General features: G+C 35.5%; 3 protein-coding genes across 5 annotated transcripts; all 3 read left to right on the top strand.

The window, feature by feature from the left end:
• The first annotated feature begins 1,170 nt into the window (after window positions 1–1,170).
• On the top strand, window positions 1,171–3,517 carry LOC111787571. Of its 2 annotated transcripts, none has more exons than XM_023667585.1 (7): window positions 1,171–1,330; window positions 1,773–1,924; window positions 2,085–2,194; window positions 2,307–2,392; window positions 2,606–2,710; window positions 2,803–2,980; window positions 3,148–3,517. In XM_023667585.1, the coding sequence occupies exons 1-6, from the start codon at window positions 1,221–1,223 to the stop codon at window positions 2,936–2,938; spliced, it is 699 nt and encodes a 232-aa protein (XP_023523353.1). In that variant the 5' UTR covers window positions 1,171–1,220; the 3' UTR covers window positions 2,939–2,980; window positions 3,148–3,517. The 2 variants fall into 2 exon arrangements, with proteins under 2 accessions (XP_023523353.1, XP_023523351.1); XM_023667583.1 differs by having other exon boundaries at window positions 3,101–3,517.
• A 4,145-nt stretch (window positions 3,518–7,662) lies between these two features.
• LOC111789356 (auxin-induced protein 6B-like) lies at window positions 7,663–8,194 on the top strand. The gene has a single exon (XM_023670106.1). The coding sequence runs from the start codon at window positions 7,716–7,718 to the stop codon at window positions 8,166–8,168; it is 453 nt and encodes a 150-aa protein (XP_023525874.1). The 5' UTR covers window positions 7,663–7,715; the 3' UTR covers window positions 8,169–8,194.
• Window positions 8,195–14,000: 5,806 nt separating this feature from the next.
• On the top strand, window positions 14,001–19,849 carry LOC111788626 (filament-like plant protein 4). 2 transcript variants are annotated; one of them, XM_023669028.1, is made up of 6 exons: window positions 14,001–14,308; window positions 15,535–15,639; window positions 15,851–16,070; window positions 16,191–18,612; window positions 18,813–18,870; window positions 19,102–19,849. In XM_023669028.1, the coding sequence occupies exons 2-6, from the start codon at window positions 15,541–15,543 to the stop codon at window positions 19,531–19,533; spliced, it is 3,231 nt and encodes a 1,076-aa protein (XP_023524796.1). In that variant the 5' UTR covers window positions 14,001–14,308; window positions 15,535–15,540; the 3' UTR covers window positions 19,534–19,849. The 2 variants fall into 2 exon arrangements, with proteins under 2 accessions (XP_023524796.1, XP_023524797.1); XM_023669029.1 differs by lacking the exon at window positions 14,001–14,308 and adding an exon at window positions 14,830–14,925.
• Window positions 19,850–20,474: the final 625 nt, after the last annotated feature.

Below are 20,474 nucleotides of genomic sequence, written 5' to 3'. Positions count from 1 at the left end.
AGGCGTGATTATGTTGATGATAATAACAATAATAATAATAATAATAATAATAATAATAATAATAATAATAATAATAATATTTGTGTGTTTTGAAAGGGAATTTCCATAATTGATGGGTCATGCCATGTATATGATAAGCCATGATGTATTCAGGAAGCACGGTTTCTCCACTGTGTTTCCCTTGGTGGTAGACACATCATAACCCCTTACCCATCCCTTTTCTATTTTCTCTTTATTTTATTTCTTTTTCATTTACCAATTTGGTTAATTCACATTTATTTTAACGCATCAATTCGACCAACTTGAAACATGGATTTTGCAACGATGCGGAGTTTAGCATCCAAATGATAATGATGCTTTCACAAGTTAATTAGAATTAGAGGAAGAATAGGTTGGAGAATTGTGAAGAATTGAGGAGTCAAAGGAATAGAAAGCAAAGAATTGAAGCAGTGAAGTGTGTAGGCATTCCAGGGGACAATCAAAACACACCTCCATTTTGTCTCTAAGCGACCACTTTTTTTCTTTTTTTCTTTTTTTATTTTTTTCTTGTTCTTAATTAACATATATATATATATATATATATATATATATAAAAGGCATCTCTCTTTCCACTGATTGAAAGCAAGCCCACCATCATTCCTCTTTACCTTTATTTATTTATTTATTTATTTATTTATTTATTTATTTATTGATTTTGTTTCACAGTACAATTTAAAATGATTCTTCTTTTTTCAGGGTTGTGAATTGGTCAAAAAGATAATGGATTTTTGTTTGTTGAGTGAAGTGCATAAGTTGACAAATAATAAATATTTGGATTTGGTTTTAGGTGACGTGGAATTAAATATTATTCTAATTACAATAAAGAAAAAGAAAAAGAAAAAGAAAAAGAAAAAGAAAAAGCCTCTTTATTTACGCATATACTCGATTGCCAATCCAATCCATTCACAAAATCTATAAGCATGCAATTTTTTATTCTTTTATATTCCTCCTCCTCAATCATTTCTCCCTCCCACCACTCCATCTTGGGCCGATTCTAAACACGCCTTCAGGCCCAGGCCCAAATTACGGAGCCCATTAAACTCGGCCCTTTACGAAGTTGGGCCTGTCGTCCATTATGTTATGGACTAGGGCTTCATGGGGAGAAATACGCTCGATTGTGCTGCTTTTACCTTGCTTCCACCTAATTAGTCTTCTCCTCCGTTGTTTCGCTCGCCGTTTCAATGGAGGGGCTTAAGGTTTCCGACGCCAATTTGGTTATTTACGTTCACCCATCCAAAAGTAAGAAGGTTTCGCAAGCGGTGCTTCGTGAGCTCGGCGCTATGCTTCTGAAGTAAGTCCAACTTCTTTCAGCCTCTCAACGAATTCAAGTCACCATATTTTCCAGTTATTCATCCTGTTGCTTTGTTGGTATTAATGTCTGATAATGGTAGAGTTAGACTAGTGCAAACTTGATTTTAGCCTCGATTTAACTTGGAACTTCAGAGGTTGATTTCATTCTCCCGCGTTTTTTTACATGTTCGCGTGCTATTCTGTGTTGCGAACTCATAATGTAAGTTCTTCTAGTTTTAAATACCGTGACTTTTTAGATTTTAGGAAACAGTTTATTTATTCGGGAGTATTGGATGTTTTCATTCTTTTTGAACTCAAGGCACGAAGTTTAAAATTCTCGTAATTGTAATTGATGCTTCTTTTGCTCCATTTGATTAGCATTCAAGTTCATTTATGTGTTACATATCTATGAACTTGTATCATTAACTGCATCTTTTTGGCAGATTTGACGAAAGGTTTGAAGGTGTCCTACTGGCTTATGAGGCCAATATTATTGATAAAAGTGCGAAGATTCTATCTGGAGTGCATCCATATTTTGGTGTGACAATAAAGGCAAAGCTATTACTTTTCTCTCCGAAGCCGAACATGCTTTTAGGTTGGTTGTCTATGAACCTCATAGTATGTGGAGGAGTATCGATTGCTTTCATTCGAATTTTTCATGGCATTATGATGGTAGACATATTCAATTACCAACAGGAGGCAATTTTTTTAATCTTCATCACGATGCTTTACTGATAGTTCTGTTATTGCTTCAGAGGGAAAGGTGGTGAAGCTTAGGCAAGAATCAATCCATGTTATTGTCTTGGGTTTTGCTTCTGCTGTAATAACCGATGAAGACATTCGCGATGAATTCAAGCATAGAACAGTACGTTTTGTGCATTATACTTGAGCATTTATACCTTTCGGTATGTTTCTTATATCAGAAGGAAGTTTCTATTATCTGGCCCTGATTGTATTATGCATTGATTTTGATATAGAAACATGGAGAAGAAATGTTTGTCAGCAGAGCTAACAAGCACCATGTGATAAAGGTTGGGACAATGGTACGATTTTTGGTGAAGAGGTAAGATTTTTCCCTATAAATACACTTGTGCTGTAGCATTTTAGTTTAAGGTTATTCTTTGGAGCTTAAATCCAAATAATCAGGGCCGGAACACCAAGCTCATATCTGATGGATAGCCTGTCATTTTTATTCATATTTGTTGATTCTTTTTGTTGTTCTTCAGTAATCTAAATATCTTGATTATGTAACATAACGAAGGACTAATTCTTGCAGTTTTGATGAGGAAATATTGCACATCTCTGGATCTCTAGTTCCATCTCACACAGGGAGCATCCATTGCTTGGAGAAAAATTCAGTTGAAGGTTCAGTAACTAATAGGTAAATGGCAGATACTGAATTCCGGGAGGTTTTGACCTTTAATTAATCCCAAATCTGATTATGTTTCTGATTCTTGTGACTAAATTTTGTAGGAGTAGAAAGAAGATGAGAGATACCGACAGAGAATCATTGTTGCAAGATAGTGTTGCCACTGATGTAAATGCACTTCTCTTGAACAACGACCATCAATCTAAAACCAAAAAACAAAAAACTAGCAGAATATCTTGAAGACTGCTAATTGTCATACAACATAGATCGTTTTTGTATCAGGTAATTTTTTCTATCTCAGTATGACAGACAATTAATCGCTTGATCTTATTCCATGCCTAAAAGAAGCTACATTAGCCAGAAATTTACCTGAAGAGCATATTTGAATTCGATTGCATTTAGGGTGATGATGATTCAAATCAGAGTCCTCGTTGTTTTCCTATTGCAAGATAAGCTTGGGAAAGGGATGCACCTTTCACTTGGGAATATCTGACGTGACACATCACATTATATCAAGGTGTAGATAAATGCAGTTTCCCATCTTTGTAATTGTCTTCGAAGTAGCCCAAATCCTTGTTTTATGGGCTTAGCTCTAGTAGACATTAGTGAGCAAATGATTTTTGTTTAGTCCAATGTGCATTAGGTAAGGATAGGGGGAGGACATGTTATCAACCTAGACTTCCCTAAAAAACTGTGAGATTTTGATATTATATTTCTTAGTTTCATTCAGAATCACACACACCACAAAAAACAACACTACAACCAGACCGTTTGTTTGTCAATCATTATAATGAGGATATGATTTGGGTTTTGCAAGTACATTCTATTTGCACCGTTGACTCATATGATTGCCACTATATCCCTCATTTATATATATAAAGCTGCAAATATAATTCAGCATTATAAGGTATGGGGTGCCCTGTCCAATCCAACCCGCTGCTGAATTGTATGAATCAGAAGAAGGGAATCGAGTTTCAGAAATGGGTGAACCGGGTTCAACTCCCATGTGAATGTGTGATCTATGTTTGTAGTTTAATCGCATAAATCCAAAGACAGCCATATGACAGTTTCTTTTTTCTTTCTTTTTTTTGTGGATGAGAACCGGATTTGTAGCATGGTATCATGAACTATGAACTAGGAAGCACAAAAACCCTTGAATCCAACCAAGCTTCGGTTCGAAAAATTAGTGTCTTTTCCTCTTTACATCGTTTAATGTTTACATTTGACCGTCTGTGGAGTCTGTGGAGTTGGAATCTGTGTTCGGTTTTCAGAATTTCGATCCCCTGCTCTGATGTCTTTCTAAGATCTTCAAAATATATGCAGTGAAGATATATTAATAAATTTCAATTCTAGAAATGATTGAACAGAACTTCTGCACGTTCTTGAAGTTCAAATTTTCTCATTTATGGAACCTACAAACTGAGTCTCATCTTCCAATATTATTCAATGCCTCATTTCATAATGCTAGAAGCAATAAAAAAATCAACTCAACTCGAAGTCGTATAGCATAAAAGCTTAAATGATTGAAATGGGGCTTAAGAAGACCAAGTCTTATTCAAAGATATTATGAGGTCGGTTATGGAAATCTTATAGTTGGTGAATTTGAATGCGATATTCAACTGAACCCTTCTTTTTATGCAGGCTGGCTGGTTGGCTTCTATTTCAGTGGCTAATTATAAAGTTAAATAAACTCCAAGTATCCAAATCTAATGGACTACCTTCCCAATCATTATCAATCATATGATGCCCTTTCAAAAGCTAATGATATGGTGTTGCTAAAATAATTAAGGAATTGACTGAATCCACAACCAACCCCAATCTTCATTCCTGGGTGATTTTTCTAAGTCCATGATTGAAAAAGATGGAGCATTGTTTGGCAATCTTGATAATCAAGTTTGAGCTTTGATTCATAAGACAAGTGGCGAACAGAGAGAGAGAGAGATAGAAGGATGATGAGCTGTGGCATAACAGGTAGCGATGCCGGCCACATAACATGGTGTAGTTTATTTTAACAAATTTATAGCTGCTTGTCGTATTATCATGAAGAACAAGCTAAAAGAACTCCAAAGATTTGATTTAATTTCGAGTACACTCAATGAAAAGGAAAAAGGGTGGATGATTGAGTGAAATGGGCGGCGTATTCTGGATGGAAGGCTCGAAATTCGGAACCATCCATTCATGTTATGGCCTCTCTCTGCTACTACGGATTCCTTGGAAATCATCAACTCCCAAGTTGCCAAATGGGCTGACAGATACATCTATTATCCAAATCATTTCCAACTCGTTAGCCATCACTCTCACGCTAGTGTTAAAAGATATATAGTCTTGAATTATGGCTTACTATAATATGATATTTAGCTTTCCATTACGATTTACTAAGTATCACCCGAATTAGAATAAATCTGAGCTCTGATTAGTCAGCACGAAACAGACATAAGTTACGATGAAAATAGAATACAAAATGAAGATAAACTGTGGAGTCGATTCTGAGGCCGTTAGCCGCTAAAGTTAAAATAAAAATATTTTTTAAAAAAACCGCACGTAAATGGAAGGAAAACGACAGCGTTTTGATATATTATAATGCATGTGCCAGCTAGGGGAATATTACAGTGAGGTGGGAATATTTAAATATATAATAATAAATATAAAATTATTATAAATATTATAAAATGATGGTATTGGTAGTGGATGAAAAAGAGTTGATTAAATGCCTTTACGACAACAACCAAACCAATTCTACTCAACTCTCTATAACTACGTACACCCAAACGACATGTCGGATTATTTATTTTTATTTTTATTTACTTACTTTTTATTCCAATAATCCCAGCTACAACACCTGATGACGTAATATATATATATATATATATATATATAATTCGTTGCCACGTCATATATATATTTATTTAATTAATTAGAAATATCTGTCATTATCACCAAGAAGTGGGCCGTAATCCGTATACGGAGGAGATGCCGCAAAACTACGGTCATTCTCATATTTATTATTCCATTTACTAAGTCCAAACAAATTAATCATAATTATTACTTCAATTTCACATCATTCTATTAAATCAACTCCAAATTCAATAACTTTAATTTATAAAAAATTTGATTTCAATCTCAAATTCAAATTACATTGATGTGAGGTCCCATCTATAGACACTACACGCTCACCATATTCATCCAAATTTAGCCGCACAAATGTTTACTGCGTCTATTCACGTTCTTATAATAACATCACTTTAGCAGTCAGATGAGATATCCATCCAATTTGTGTACTCAAAACATCCCATGTGTCATAGAATTCAAATTTGGATGAATCTTAATTTATTCCTATGAAAAGTTGGGTATCTTCAACCGACAACATGCCGTCATTTGGGTAAAAAAGGTAATTATGATTTACGTTATATATTTGGAAATTTGTTTAATATGAAAACAAAATGAAATTAAATATTAATAAGAATATAGATAAAACCATGTATTAGTGGAGACAAATCTTATCTAGAGAAAGAGAGAATAATAATATTTTTAGAAAACTACGTTATTTTAATGATTTAATTATTGATTAAAACGAAGAAATGATTCCAAAATCGTGAAGAATGAGATAGAAATAGAATTGGGGAGGTGTGTATTCTCATTGATATTGATATCCTTTAAATAGGATACAAGCTATAAAATAAAATATACTATAAATCAAACTATAGAGAAAAAATATTAAAATATAATATTTAAGATGTATTCCATAAATAATATATCGGAACACGAATCACGAATGCTAATAATATTGCAAATATTCTCGAAAATCTTGATCTCAGCATGAATGTCGTAATAAGAACAGAAATAAAGATCATAAAATTTGTTACAACAACAAAATTTAAAATAAGGAGTGAAAAATCTTAATTTTTATCATTTTATTTTCTGGGGGATGCACCGTGGGGGAATGGGAAGGTGATTGAACGTGGGTGTGGGGACCACCACTTTTTGACATCTATTGACCTTCTTAGTTTCCATCTTATATAAGCAAAATTGTGGAATTAATTCAAATGGGTAGGGGCTAAATGGGGAAGAGACGATGTTTTTTTTTTGTTTTTTGTTTTTTTCTTTTTTAATTTTGAGATGGGGCATAGCTGCACATGGGGAGTGTCAGAAATTAGGAGAGTACTAAATTATTTAATTGCTTTTTTGACCAATAAAATATTATATCACCATCGCTTTATTTGTTTATTTGGAAATTAAAAATAAATATTCATAAGGACAACCCCAAACCCATCCAACCACTTTTCTATAAATCAATGAATAATGAAGCCTTTATTTTCTTCTTTAAAAACTCCTTTATTTGAAATATAAAGAAAATAAGAATCTAATTTGATGAACAAAAGAAAGATGAAAAGATGTGACTAAAAATGAAGGGAGGAAGACATGTGGTAGGTTTGAATAATAACCACCTTCACTTCGTGCGCCCAAAGCAAAACAAAAATGCACGGACATTCCACAAAAATCTTTCACCATTTCATTTCCCCAACCACTCGAGACTACTATAGTGACCTATTAGGTCACATAAGAAACCTGAAATGTCGGGTGTCATTACACATCGAATCTAAATCTTGTTATGAGTCAATCAAATAAGGTATACCAATAGCTTATTAGACATCACTCTTTCACTTTATGAAATTTTCAAGTTTATAAACAAATTATTAAAATTTAATTAGCTTAAAATTGGGAATTTTCCAAAAATATATCTTATTTTATTTAAAATTATTTACTGTGAAAAGTGCCCAAAATTGGTGTTTTTTTTTTTTTTTTCCGAATATTTTCACTTAGAACCATTATTTATTTATGTATATGTATATATGTGGGGCCGGAGTAATTAAAAAAGAAAAGCGGGGGTATTTTTGTCAAGCGGATGTCTATATAAACTTCCACCGTCGCCATTTCCAAAACTCCCCAACTCCCAAACACATCCTACAAATCTTACCTTCAACATCAACGTGCACTTTCATTTCTCTCCGATCAAGAAATGACGGCTGGACTCGGGAAATGCAGCAAAATCCGACACATTGTCAGGCTCCGACAAATGCTCCGACGGTGGCGCAACAAGGCACGAATATCCGCCAATCGTATCCCCTCGGACGTACCGGCCGGACACGTGGCCGTTTGCGTTGGAACGAGCTGTCGACGGTTCGTCGTCCGGGCAACTTACTTGAACCACCCGGTTTTCAAGAAGCTTTTAGTCGAAGCAGAAGAGGAATACGGGTTTAGCAATTCAGGCCCCTTGGCAATCCCTTGCGACGAATCGGTTTTCGAAGAAGTGATCCGGTTCATCTCTAGATCCGAGCCACCCAACTCGGGGCGGTTCGTGAAATTGGACGATTGTCAGAGTTACTACCATATCGGAATCAGAAACAGAGTCGATTTCTGGCCGGAATCTCGGCCTTTGCTTCATGGATTGGCCGAGAAATCCATCTGGTAAAAAAAATCCGTCTGAATCAAATATAATGTGGGTTTTTTTTTTTTTTTTTTTTTTCCNCCCACATCCCACTTGCCACAAACGTAGCAAGAGGATTAAGGAGGGGTTTTCCGGAAGAACAAAAAAAAAAAAACAGTGTAATGTAATAATTTGAGCTCCGGAGAAGGGCTGTGGAGATGGCAAAACTGGTCGGAGACATGATTCCACCGTCGTCGTCCCGAACCCAAATCGGAACAAGGAAGAACAACCACATCAAATGTTGGTTATTCAGGGAGAGGGAGGGCTACTTTTGTAAATTAATCGATTTATTTGAACAAATTATCCAATGCCAAATTTTAAATTCCAATTTCTCTCTATTGGTCAATTATAGTTAACATTTATTTATTTATGTTTAAAATTTGGGTGTTCAGTTCTTATTACACGACATGTCCTTGTCTCATACTATAATCCATCTCAGACATTGCTCGTGCACTTTTCCTGTCCTGTAATGTTTTCAGGCCTACCTTCCCCAAATTAACTCCCAATTTTTATTTGCTGAAAAATTATTCATATATAAACAAGCATCTTGGTTCTATTTAAAAATTAATAATTAAGAAGAAGAAATGTAAAACAAAATAGAAGGAATCTTAGCATAAAATAAAATATGATGCCGTGATGTCCATAATTAATCTCGAGTGGGTTATCGCAAGCCCGTATTACTATTTGGTACCATAATTATGTACTAACCACTAACCACCCTAAATAAAACAAAATGCATAATTATATTGGGAACCTCATAATTTGTAACGCCCACATCCACTGGGAGCATATATTATCCTCTTTAAGCTTTCTCTTTCGGGCTTTTTTACAACGCGTCTGCTAGGGGAAGGTTTCCATACCCTTATAAATGGTGGTTTGTTCTCCTCCACCTCAACCAATATGGGACACCACATCATTGGGCCCATTTATTATGGGCCGTACTATTAATGGGCCGTGCCATTTTGTTTGTGAGAATCTGATATGGGAGCCCATGTAAAGCCTCAACAAAATAATAAAAAGCCCATGAAAACCCAATGGCCCAGTTCACTCAAGTTTGGGTTTTTTCTTGTCTAAAGCCCAGCCGAAGACAGAAACATAATTCCCCCAAAAGAATAAAAAAAAGGCAATTTTTACACACCGACAAACTCTTTTTTTTTTTATTTTTTTTTTTATAATTCAATTTCAACCTTATTGGTGAATTGTTATTTTTTTACGCTACGAATTTTTTATTCGTAAAATTATATTTTTATAATAATATGATATTATTCATTTATTATTTTAATAATAATAATAATAATAAAAGAGACAAAAAGAAAAAAAAAAAAATTCCAATTTCCAAAGGCAAACAAATGGAATCCAATGATAATATTAGAAATAAAAAGAAAGAAAAAAGAACATTGGATGGAAAGAGCATTTGTTTGTGGGGGGAAAAATGGATTGTGGATTCAAGCTGTCTCAAGTAAACGCGTGGGTCCCTCAAATCCTATAATTTCAATATATATATATATATATAAATAACCCATTAAATGAAAAATTCTTACTTACTTCTCAACAAAGTAAAGCCCTTCATTAAAAAAATAAAAAGAAAAAAAGAACAATAATTTAATGTATATTAAAATAAAGAACAATAAGTTTCTGGGTTCCAAAACTCACTCATGTCTCTCACTTAACCTTAAAGCAATACCAATTCACTCTTAGGTTTCAAGTCACAACCTTAATATATTATATTACAACCTTAATATATTCTATTACTTTTTAAACCCCCTTTTATATTTTCCTAATAATATTAATTATGTAACACGTCTTTTCATACCATATTACATATACATTTTTTTTTTTTAATTTTATATTTATTACATGTGCCGCCAACTTACTCTTTTTCTTCACTCCCTTAATTATTCTATAACTATTATTAATGAATACCCTTTGCGATTAAGGTTCTGCCTAATTTTACAGCTATACGTATCATCAATTCTCCTAAATTATTATCTCTACATTAACTCATTTTTAATTAATTAATTACATTTTATGTGAATCTTTTGGACCACCTCTATCTTATTATATTTGGATGATTCCAAATTTTAGTTACCTAATTAATTCTTATATCTTTCCATTGTCATTCATGCATTCTAAAATAGTAATTTCCATGATGTTTTTTAAATGGTAAAAAGAAAGTTGGTATTTTTTTAATTGCATGACCAAAATAAAGTAGTTTTGCTTTTGCTGATATTGTGGATGTGATTATGTTAGGTGACAATGGAAGTTGACCTTCGGTACTAAATATCTTGTTTTTTTTTTTTTCTTTTTTTTCGATTTTTAGTATATAATTGTAGCTCAATTATCGTTACTAAACATTAATTTTCCCTAACCTCTCTACCACGAATAGCATTCGTAGCTTAGAAATTTTTTCCTGAACGTCAATCAAATTCTCTCAATTCACGACTTTATAAAAAAGTTATTTAATAAGAAGTAGTTTTTATGTCAATTTATCACATATGTAGTCATTGACTTAATTAACAATTCCAACTCTTTATAAAAGACTTGAGATTTAAATAATTAAGCGTTCACAACCACTCAAAGTAGACCCTGTTCATTTAATGTAAGCTAGGTTGGATTTTTGTAGCAAGTTTTATAATTAAGCGTCACTCACCAACTAACTATAAAAAAAACATATATTACTTAATTAAAGAAGAAAGTTTAGATGTAACCGCCTGAGCTCACAGCTAGCATATATTGTCGTTTTTAGCTTATCTTCAAAGTTATTAAATCGCGCGGGCTAAAAAGAGAGACTTTCACAAGTAATAGTGCATAAAGGGTTAGAGGGGATGAATAATGGAGACGTTAGTTAGTTAGTTAGATATGTTTTTATGTGATTGTTATGTTAAGTTAGTTGAAATGAGAGGCAAGATGAGCTGGTGACAAGAATTAGAATAGACAACAACAAGTGGGGGATATATATTATATTATATTATATGAATTGAGAGTTTAATTTTTGTTAATGAGTCAATGAATGAAATTAAGTTAATTAATCCTCCATTATTGGGTTTTGGTGGTTGGATTGTTTTGTTGCTTCATTTGGGTACTATAGTGTTGGTGCTATCTTTTCAATTGCTTTTTTCATTCGATGGTGATATGCATCTAAACACACCCTTAATCCTTGCTTAACAATAATTAGAGGTTAAACGGTGCGTTTAGAAGCGTTGGTAAGGGGATGCCGACGCTGTCCACTTCGATTAATAAAACGGCAAAGCAAGACCATCTGGGGTTTCACAAAACGCACACGTGTCAAATGTCTTACCCATTTGGTTCCATGTAAATTAGAGAGAGCAAAAATGTGGTCCCCACACCCAATAAGAAATAAATGGTGGGGACCACCACCTTTTGTTCACTATTTTTCACTCCACGATTCCGATTGCATTTGCAAATGCTACATAATTCTTCTTATAACAACTTATATAAAATAAAAATAAAATCTCCTATGATACAATATATATAGTTAAATGAACAACAAACATCGAGTTCTTGAGGTTGTTATAGGTCGAGTTGTCCATTCAAACTGACCATGTTTTATTTAGTTCCCATCATTCATAAATCACATTCACGTCCTCCGACAACATATTTATTACTCTCTTTCACACACATATATTTATCAATATTAACAATAAATTACCTAAATACCTTATCAAAGTCGTTACCCCTAAGCTAATAATGAAATTAAAAAATGAATTATGTGGTGAAGTGGAAGGTTTATAATTGAAAAATAGAGTTGAAGTGTGAATAATAAATTGATAAATGGAAGGAAATATAATAATAAATAGAGGTAGGTGGTAGGAAAGGAATAGTCATGTTGTGCAAACGAAGCGGATGTCTTGATTGTCGAGCCCCTTAAATCCACACTTGCGTCACCAAACAGTGCCGAAGCCGCCGCCGTATTCATCTGGAAAAAAAATGACGGTTCCAATCCGACCACTCACCAGGTGATGAACATATTATTAGAATAAAATTTTAAAAATGTTTCATGAAATTCAATCTCGATTCAGCCCGCCAATAAATCGGATGTTTGAACAAATTAAGTAAAATCAATCTGGGAAAACGACAAAGCTTTTATGTTCTTGGATTCCCTCTGGATCCCCTTCTCAAATTTCTGTCCCTGTTTTCAATACAATTCAACTTTACTATGTCAGGTTTCTTCTTTTACGTTAGCTACAATTGAACTATATTCAAGTTGATAGTAAAAATTGAAATGCCATGACTTGACTTGGAAAAGAAGCATGTATTTGTATATTAGAAAAGAAAAGAGGTTGAGTTGTGGGCTTGTGGGTATCAATTATATATATATAGATATGGATTCCTTGCTTCAAACGCTGTCATTTCCATGCCCATTGGGGCCTCAAACAACACCAAAGAGCAGCAACGACGACGACCAAGAAGCAGAATCAGAAGAAGAAGAAGAAGAAGCATGTGGGCGATAAGGTGGAGTGCAACGCAAGTTCTTCCAAACATTCAATTGCGTCTCTCACAAGTTCTTCCCTTTCCCCACTTTTTTTTTTTATTTTGTTTTGAACTCCTAAGGTTTTGTATTTTGTTCCAATTTTATGTTACTTTTTTNCAATGTTATCTCCATTTCCCAAAGACTGAGTCCAACAGTTTGGCAAATAAAATCAAATTCATTTTCGTGGCAGCTATTAAATGCTTCCCAATGTCTTAACAAAAATGACAATTAGTACAACCCAAGTAGCCAACACGTGAACCTCTAATTTTATAAATTATTTATTCACATCAAAATATAATTTTCAACAACAACAACGAAAAAAAATAAAAGATTAACAGTGACTAAAACATGTCGGAATATCATTACAAATCAAATCAAATCATGTCAACTTTGAGTGTGCTTTATGTGTCTAATTCATTAATTAAACCATCAATTATTTCTAATATACTTAATTCGTTATTAATGTCACATAATTTCAACTCTCAACTATCATACAATCTTGACGGAAAAAAAAAGTTACTTAATTATAAAGAATTGCATTAACTATTTTAAAACATTATATGTAAAATTCGGAAATAAGTTTAAGTTAAATAATAAATAATAAAAAAGTTAACAGTAAGTATGGAGAAGGATTAAATTTAAAAAAAATTTGCAAAATTATCACCCCCTCCTCAAATTCCAAATCCAATTATGGAAAAAAAAAAAAAAACATTAATTTTCCCACTAATCTCTTTCTTTATATAAATTAAGTTGCTTAATCAACCCTCATTAATCATTACAACTATGCAAAACGCAGGAGGGTATTAAATAATATTCTGGGATAGATACATAATATACGATACACAGCTTTTAATCACAGCCGTACATCAGTTAAGAAGAGATCGAAGAGCACAAATTTCATGTTTTCCAGTGGGCCATCCGCACCATAGGGGAACAAATTACGGTTGGGGGTTGACTGGACGGCTGTGATGGTGGGGTTTAGGGTAAAAGCGGCGTAGGTGATTGTGGCCAAAAGAAATGAGCTGTAGAGAGAGAGAGAGAGTGACGGTGGTCCATAGTGGCAGCGTAATGTAAATACTAACAAACCGAACTTTCTAAACTATCGGATACAGCTCAGCTGTAGCTTCTTCAGCAAAACAGGCGCGGGGGGAGGGACTTTTCCGTCATTATTGGTTTGTTTCATGGGCAAATTCGTCTTAACAGAAGCCCTTTTTCTCTTGACTCTCATTATAATTAAAATTCGAATAAATTAATATTGATTTATTTCATATAAAAAGTAAATTTTAATTTCAAATTAAGTAGAGAAAAAAAATTTAAAAAGGAGATGGTTTTGGAGCTTTTCCAACGTCCTGGCTTTTTTTAGTGGACGCACTGTGTCCGAATATTTTCATTTTCACCTCTCCCGCACTCACCCTCCACCTCCCGCTCCACCTCCGCCGTCGCCGTCGCCGTTTCCGCCGAGTCTCTTCCTCCGAAGCCGTGGCCGCGATTAGCGAATCATCTCTTTGGATCTTCATTGCCGGAATTTCAACTGATTGGTTTTCTTTACTCTCACAGTTTCACTGTTCCTTCTGTTACCCGAGTGTTTCTCTTTTCCATCTGATTGTTCTTCCTCCAGCCGGCATTCCTATCGGTTAGTTGATTTTGAGTTTCTTTGCGTTTATCTCCTACTACTGATTTCTTCTCGAGCTGTTGCTTGTGTTTGTTTCTGGTTTCGAATTCGGATGAGGGAGCGTCTGTTTGACTAATAAATTGTTCTGTTCTCGCAATCGCGAGTTTTTTCATTTCGGAGTTTTGAGGTTTTGTTTCTTTCCCTAATTTGATGTTGATTCTGAATTTTTGCTTCAGTGGAAATATCTTCTTTTGTCGGTAATTGCTTCCACTTTTTCTTCTGATTAAATTTGTTTCAAGTGTTTAGGGATTTTAATTCTAACTGGAATTCTGATAACTGTCTTTTTCGTGGTATGGTATCAGTGCATTTTTTCGCCGTATTTAAATTTTAATCTATAACTATTTTGGACCATTTACTAATTAATTTGGATCTCGCTTTACCTAAGAACATCGTTGATTCTTCCTTGTGTGGGTAGATTATGTCTACTATTTTCTTTACTTTTTTTATTAAAAGAATTCTACATTATCCCAACAGGCACCGATTGGCTTCTAGGGTCAATGATCTTCGTCTAGCAATAGTTCTCTGCTTAGATCTCGATGGTTCCTTTACTGAACAGATAGTGATGACATCGTTCACATGCATGTCTATCTGACTCATTTTTTTTTCATCGAACTTATTTCTGAATTTTTCCGTCGGGAGATGAGCGGTGGAATTGCTAACTGCCATCCTTTAAATTTCTTCCCGTTCTGGTGTTTCGGTGTAGCTACTTTTTATCCTGGTGCTGTTTGTGTCCAATAAATAGCATTTACACAGCGTTTGGATGTGGTCTGTTTTGTTGCAAAAAATGTGGGCTTAAAGAAATGGATTTCCATTTTTGGAACCTTATACTTTCATTACTCCATACGTGCAAGGAGCTGCGCAGTTTACTTCCCTTAATCTGTGACCACTACCCTTATTTGACTTAGTTGATTTGGTTTTTTCAGTTTCTGTAAACCCTGAGGCTTTTCTTTCTTAAAAAATTTCTTTCACATCCCATGCGCCATGGATACGATGTGTCATGGAAAGTTTTAAGCACCACTTAAGAAAAAATCAGAACTAAGTAATTCCTCAGGCAGTGACCACTAAATGATGATGCTATTAGAAGTTTGGGACTCTAGTTTTTGTCTGAATCTTGGTTTAGATCTTATAGTCTATTCTTTTCCTTGCATAACTCATTAATTTAACTGATGTAACTGCAATTTATGCAGCCTGAAATGGATCGACGAAGTTGGCCCTGGAAGAAGAAATCATCTGAGAAAACATCCGACAAGACGAATACTACGTCAGAGTCGGCAGGAGGCCAGGGTGATCAGGTAATTAGTGTAAACTTATCCACCCCAACAAATCTTAACTGTTCACTGAGGTTGCTCAGTAGTACTGTTCTTACAGTATCTCTCTTCCTTCCCCTCAAGAATTTCTTCTCTTAGAAGTGAGCTGATGGTGGTGGGATTTGAATTTATAATCACATTTTATATTTATTTACTGAAACGATTTTTTCTTACCGTATCTCCTTTCCTCATACAGGATGGTTACAAAAAACCAAGTTATGTACAAATTTCTGTGGAGACTTATTCACAGCTTACCGGTTTGGAGGATCAAGTAAAAATTCGCGATGAACAAATCCAGACACTGGAGGGTGAGATCAAAGATCTGAATGAGAAACTATCAGCGGCACAGTCCGAGATGACTACTAAGGACAACCTAGTCAAACAGCATGCTAAAGTTGCTGAAGAAGCTGTCTCAGGTATTGTTCTATATTTTTGCGGTTATATTAGAGAGATAAATCTGAAATTGTAAAATTAAGGTGATTTGAAATTTTTGCTTATTCTGGATGCTTTGTTGCAAACCAATGCCTTGACAACAGGTTGGGAGAAAGCTGAAGCAGAAGCTCTTGCATTAAAAAATCATCTAGAAACCGTGACACTGTCGAAGCTCACTGCTGAAGATCGAGCGTCACATTTGGATGGTGCTCTGAAGGAATGCATGAGGCAGATAAGAAGCCTGAAAGAAGAACATGAACTTAAATTGCAAGAAGTTATTTTCACCAAGACCAAGCAGTGGGACAAAATTAAACTTGAGTTTGAATCGAAGATGGCAGACTTAGACCAAGAACTTCTTAGGTCTGCTGCTGAGAATGCCGCACTTTCAAGGTCATTACAAGAACGTTCCAACATGCTGATTAAAATAAGTGAAGAGAAGTCACAAGCTGAGGCCGACATTGAGATGTTGAAGGGCAATATTGAATCATGTGAAAGAGAAATAAATTCACTTAAATATGAACTACACATAGTATCTAAGGAGTTGGAAATCCGCAATGAAGAGAAGAATATGAGCATGAGGTCTGCTGAAGCAGCTAACAAGCAACACATGGAGGTTGTTAAGAAAATAACTAAGATGGAAGCAGAATGTCAAAGGTTACGTGGACTTGTGCGGAAGAAATTGCCTGGTCCTGCTGCACTGGCTCAAATGAAACTAGAGGTTGAAAGTTTAGGCCGGGAATATGGAGACACCCGAGTAAGGAAGTCACCTAGTAGGCCTCCAACTCCACATATATTATCTGTGTCCGAATTTTCCCTTGATAATTCACAGAAATTCCAAAAGGAGAATGAGTTCCTTACAGAACGATTGTTAGCCATGGAGGAGGAAACTAAGATGCTGAAAGAGGCTTTGGCAAAGCGTAACAGTGAATTGCAGACTTCCAGAAGTTTGTGTGCCAAGACGGCTAGTAAACTTCAAAGTTTGGAGATGCAGCTTCAAAATGGTAATCACCAAAGGAGCTCCCCAAAATCTGTTGTTCAGTACACTGTTGAAGGATTTTCATGCCAAAGCACAACTCATCCTCCCAGCTTGACCTCTATGTCTGAAGATGGAAATGAGGATGGCCAGAGTTGTGCAGATTCTCTATCCATAGTGGCGACCTCTGACATTTCCCAATTTAGAGAGATGAGAAGTGAGAAATTAAGTAAAACTGAAAGTGGAAGTCACTTGGGGCTCATGGATGACTTTCTGGAAATGGAGAAATTGGCATGCCTATCGAATGAGTCAAATGGTGCCATCCTTGCTTCAGATGATTCAAACAATAAGGCCTCTGAAGTTGTACACCAGTATTCGAATGGTATCCAGTCGGAACATCAACTGGATTCAAGTCCATCTACAAATGTTGCATCTTCTACTGTTGATTTGTCAACAGATTGTGCTGATTCCGATGGACTGCCTTTGATGAAACTCCGATCAAGAATATCTATGATTTTTGAGTCTATTTCAAAGGATGCAGATACTGGCAGAATTTTGGAGGATATTAAATGCATTGTGCAAGATGCTCATGATGCACTTCAGCAACCTACTGTCAGTTTGAGCTGTGCTTCTAAAGAAGTGCAATGCCCTGACCTGACATGCGATAGGCAAGCCAATCCTGATGATGCTGGTTTAGGAGTAGAAAGAGAAATTGCGTTATCCCAGTCTGCTACACCCAATCAGCCCATGAGGCAAGACCTGGAAGCTGCCATCTCTCAAGTTCATGAATTTGTGCTGCTCCTTGGGAAAGAAGCCTCGAGAGTTCATGATACAGTATCTCCAGATGGGCATGGTCTGGGTCAAAGGATTGAGGAATTCTCTGCCACCTTCAATAAATTTGTGTATGCGAACACAAGTTTGGTGGACTTTGTGATTGTTCTTTCTCATGTTCTATCTGAGGCCAGTGAGCTTAGATTTAGTTTCATTGAATGCAAGGATACTGATGGGGATACTAATAGTCCTGATTGCATAGACAAGGTAGCTTTACCAGAGCACAAGGTTGTCCAAAACGATCCACTGGAAGAAAGATATACAAGCGGTTGTTCCCATATTTCTAGTCCAACTTCTGATCTTGAAGTTCCTTGTGATGGAAATCTAGTCTCCAGCTATGAATCAAATTCCAGATTACCCAAACTCTCAGCAGAGGACATTGAAGGGCTAAAATTAGCCAATGAGAACCTGTCAAAGGATTTAGCAAGGTCTACAGAGGACCTTGAGGCAACAAAGCATAAACTGCAGGAAACTGAGCAGCTGCTGGCCGAATCTAGGTCACAGCTGGCATTGGCTCAGAAATCAAACAGCTTATCAGAAACACAGCTGAAATGTATGGTAGAGTCTTACAGGTCACTTGAAGCACGATCAGAAGATTTGGAAACTGAGATAAATCTTTTGAGAGCAAAATCTGAAGCATTGGATAATGAACTTCAAGATGAAAAGAGGAATCATCACGAAGCTTTGTCCAAGTGCAAGGAGCTTCAAGAACAACTACAGAGGTTAGTCTTGTACCTTCCTCTGTTGCATGAGTAGTATAACGACGCCTATGTATGGTAAACTTTAGGTGATGGACATCAATGTCTGTCCTAAATTTTATCCAATTTCCCCCGTTATTGCCTGATTTTATTAGATCTTTATCTGTTTTCGTTTTAATGCATCACCAAATCAAATTTCATATCCTTTGTTTCTTGTGTTACAGGAATGAGGCTTGCGCTACATGTTCTTCAGCAATTAATGATGATCCCCAGAAGAGCCAGGTGAAGTTGAAATACCTTTTCCGTTTTTGAAATTGCTTTGCCCCATAAACGCTCTAGAATTACCATCATAATAATACATTCAGGAAAGAATGAGCGTGAAAGAAAAGCACTAACTTATTCCAATCTACAAATATGGTTAAGGAATAGGTTGTTTCAATTGAGGAGCAATGAAATAATTTGTTGAGCCTTCTATTATTGAACTTGGTATTGGTATTTCTTTTGTTACAATAGGAGATAGAGTTGACTGCGGCCGCAGAGAAGTTGGCAGAATGTCAAGAAACGATTTTTCTTCTTAGCAAGCAGCTGAAATCTCTGCGCCCCCAACCGGACTTTGGTGGATCTCCATTCAGCGAGAGAAGTCAAAGAGGCGAAGAGTTTAACGAGGATGAACCATCTAAAAGTGGCACCAATCTGGTGGACCTGGATCAGTCTGAATTGGATACCGCCGCTTCTGCAATGGCACCCATAGTCGATGCAGAATCCCCTTGCAGTGTTTCTGACAGTGAAGGAGGAAGCTTCTTGATGTCTCCTAGCAATTCAAAACATCCAAAGCACAGACCAACCAAGTCAAGCTCCTCTTCCTCCTCTTCCGCTCCAACTCCAGAGAAACATGCTCGAGGATTCAGTAGATTCTTCTCCTCGAAAGGAAAGAACAGTCATTAGGCATCCGTGCTACTCTCATGCATGATGATAATGCGATTCTGTTAAAATACTTCACTCAATAAGATAAATAGATAAAAAGAAAACCAAACAAACATAGACATCTAAGATTTTAGATGGGAATCAGTTTTGGGAGGTCTATGTCGTGAAAGTCAGCACAAAAAATGATGCTTACAAACGTATCTTTTAACATTTGTACATTATTATCATATTCACATCTGTTAATTTTTCTTCTTTTCTTCTCCTTTCTTGAAGGCTTGGCTTTCCCTTGACATTTGGACTGTGAACTCTGTGATCAATTGGTGTGGCTTTTATTTGATTTTTGGACCCCACATTTTGAATATATACACATATCACAAAGGGTATGTAGTGGTGGGAGATTGCAGGGATAAGCAAGGCACATGAGCTATAGGAGCATAGGGCGTTATTGATGAATTGAAATGAGGGGCTCCATGTGGGGTTATTCATTCACATGGTCCTCACTTCAATTACTGATCCAACCAAATCAATGACAGCTAAAACTGTTGGTCCATAGTTGAAGTTGGACTGTGCTCTATAAAATAGTACACCGTATTATACAGTTCTTCAATCCCAATAATTGTTAACAACTCCCACCGACTAATTACAAGCTCCTTCCTTTGATCACTCCATCACTATCAGATAAATTTCAATCTTTTTTTTTTTTTTTTTTTTTTTTTTTTNGCCCAGTTAGATATGAACTGAAATGCATTATTTGAATACGTTTGTGTTTGGGATGAAGAGACAAAGCAGTAAATATGAACCAAAGCTTGCTAATAAATAATGGGGTATATTGAAATCTGGAAATTATAATGTTTCCTAAAGACTATGATTATTATTATTATTATTATTATTGATGCAGCCCAAGATCCGTCCACCATTTTCGTGGAGATTTATATAACGTACCAAATTTACATTTTTCTCAT

Source organism: Cucurbita pepo, chromosome LG02 (assembly GCF_002806865.2).
Source record: "Cucurbita pepo subsp. pepo cultivar mu-cu-16 chromosome LG02, ASM280686v2, whole genome shotgun sequence".
NCBI classification, from domain to species: domain Eukaryota; kingdom Viridiplantae; phylum Streptophyta; class Magnoliopsida; order Cucurbitales; family Cucurbitaceae; genus Cucurbita; species Cucurbita pepo.
Note: the sequence above shows the minus strand (reverse complement) of the source record. Positions and strands in the feature narration are given on the sequence as shown.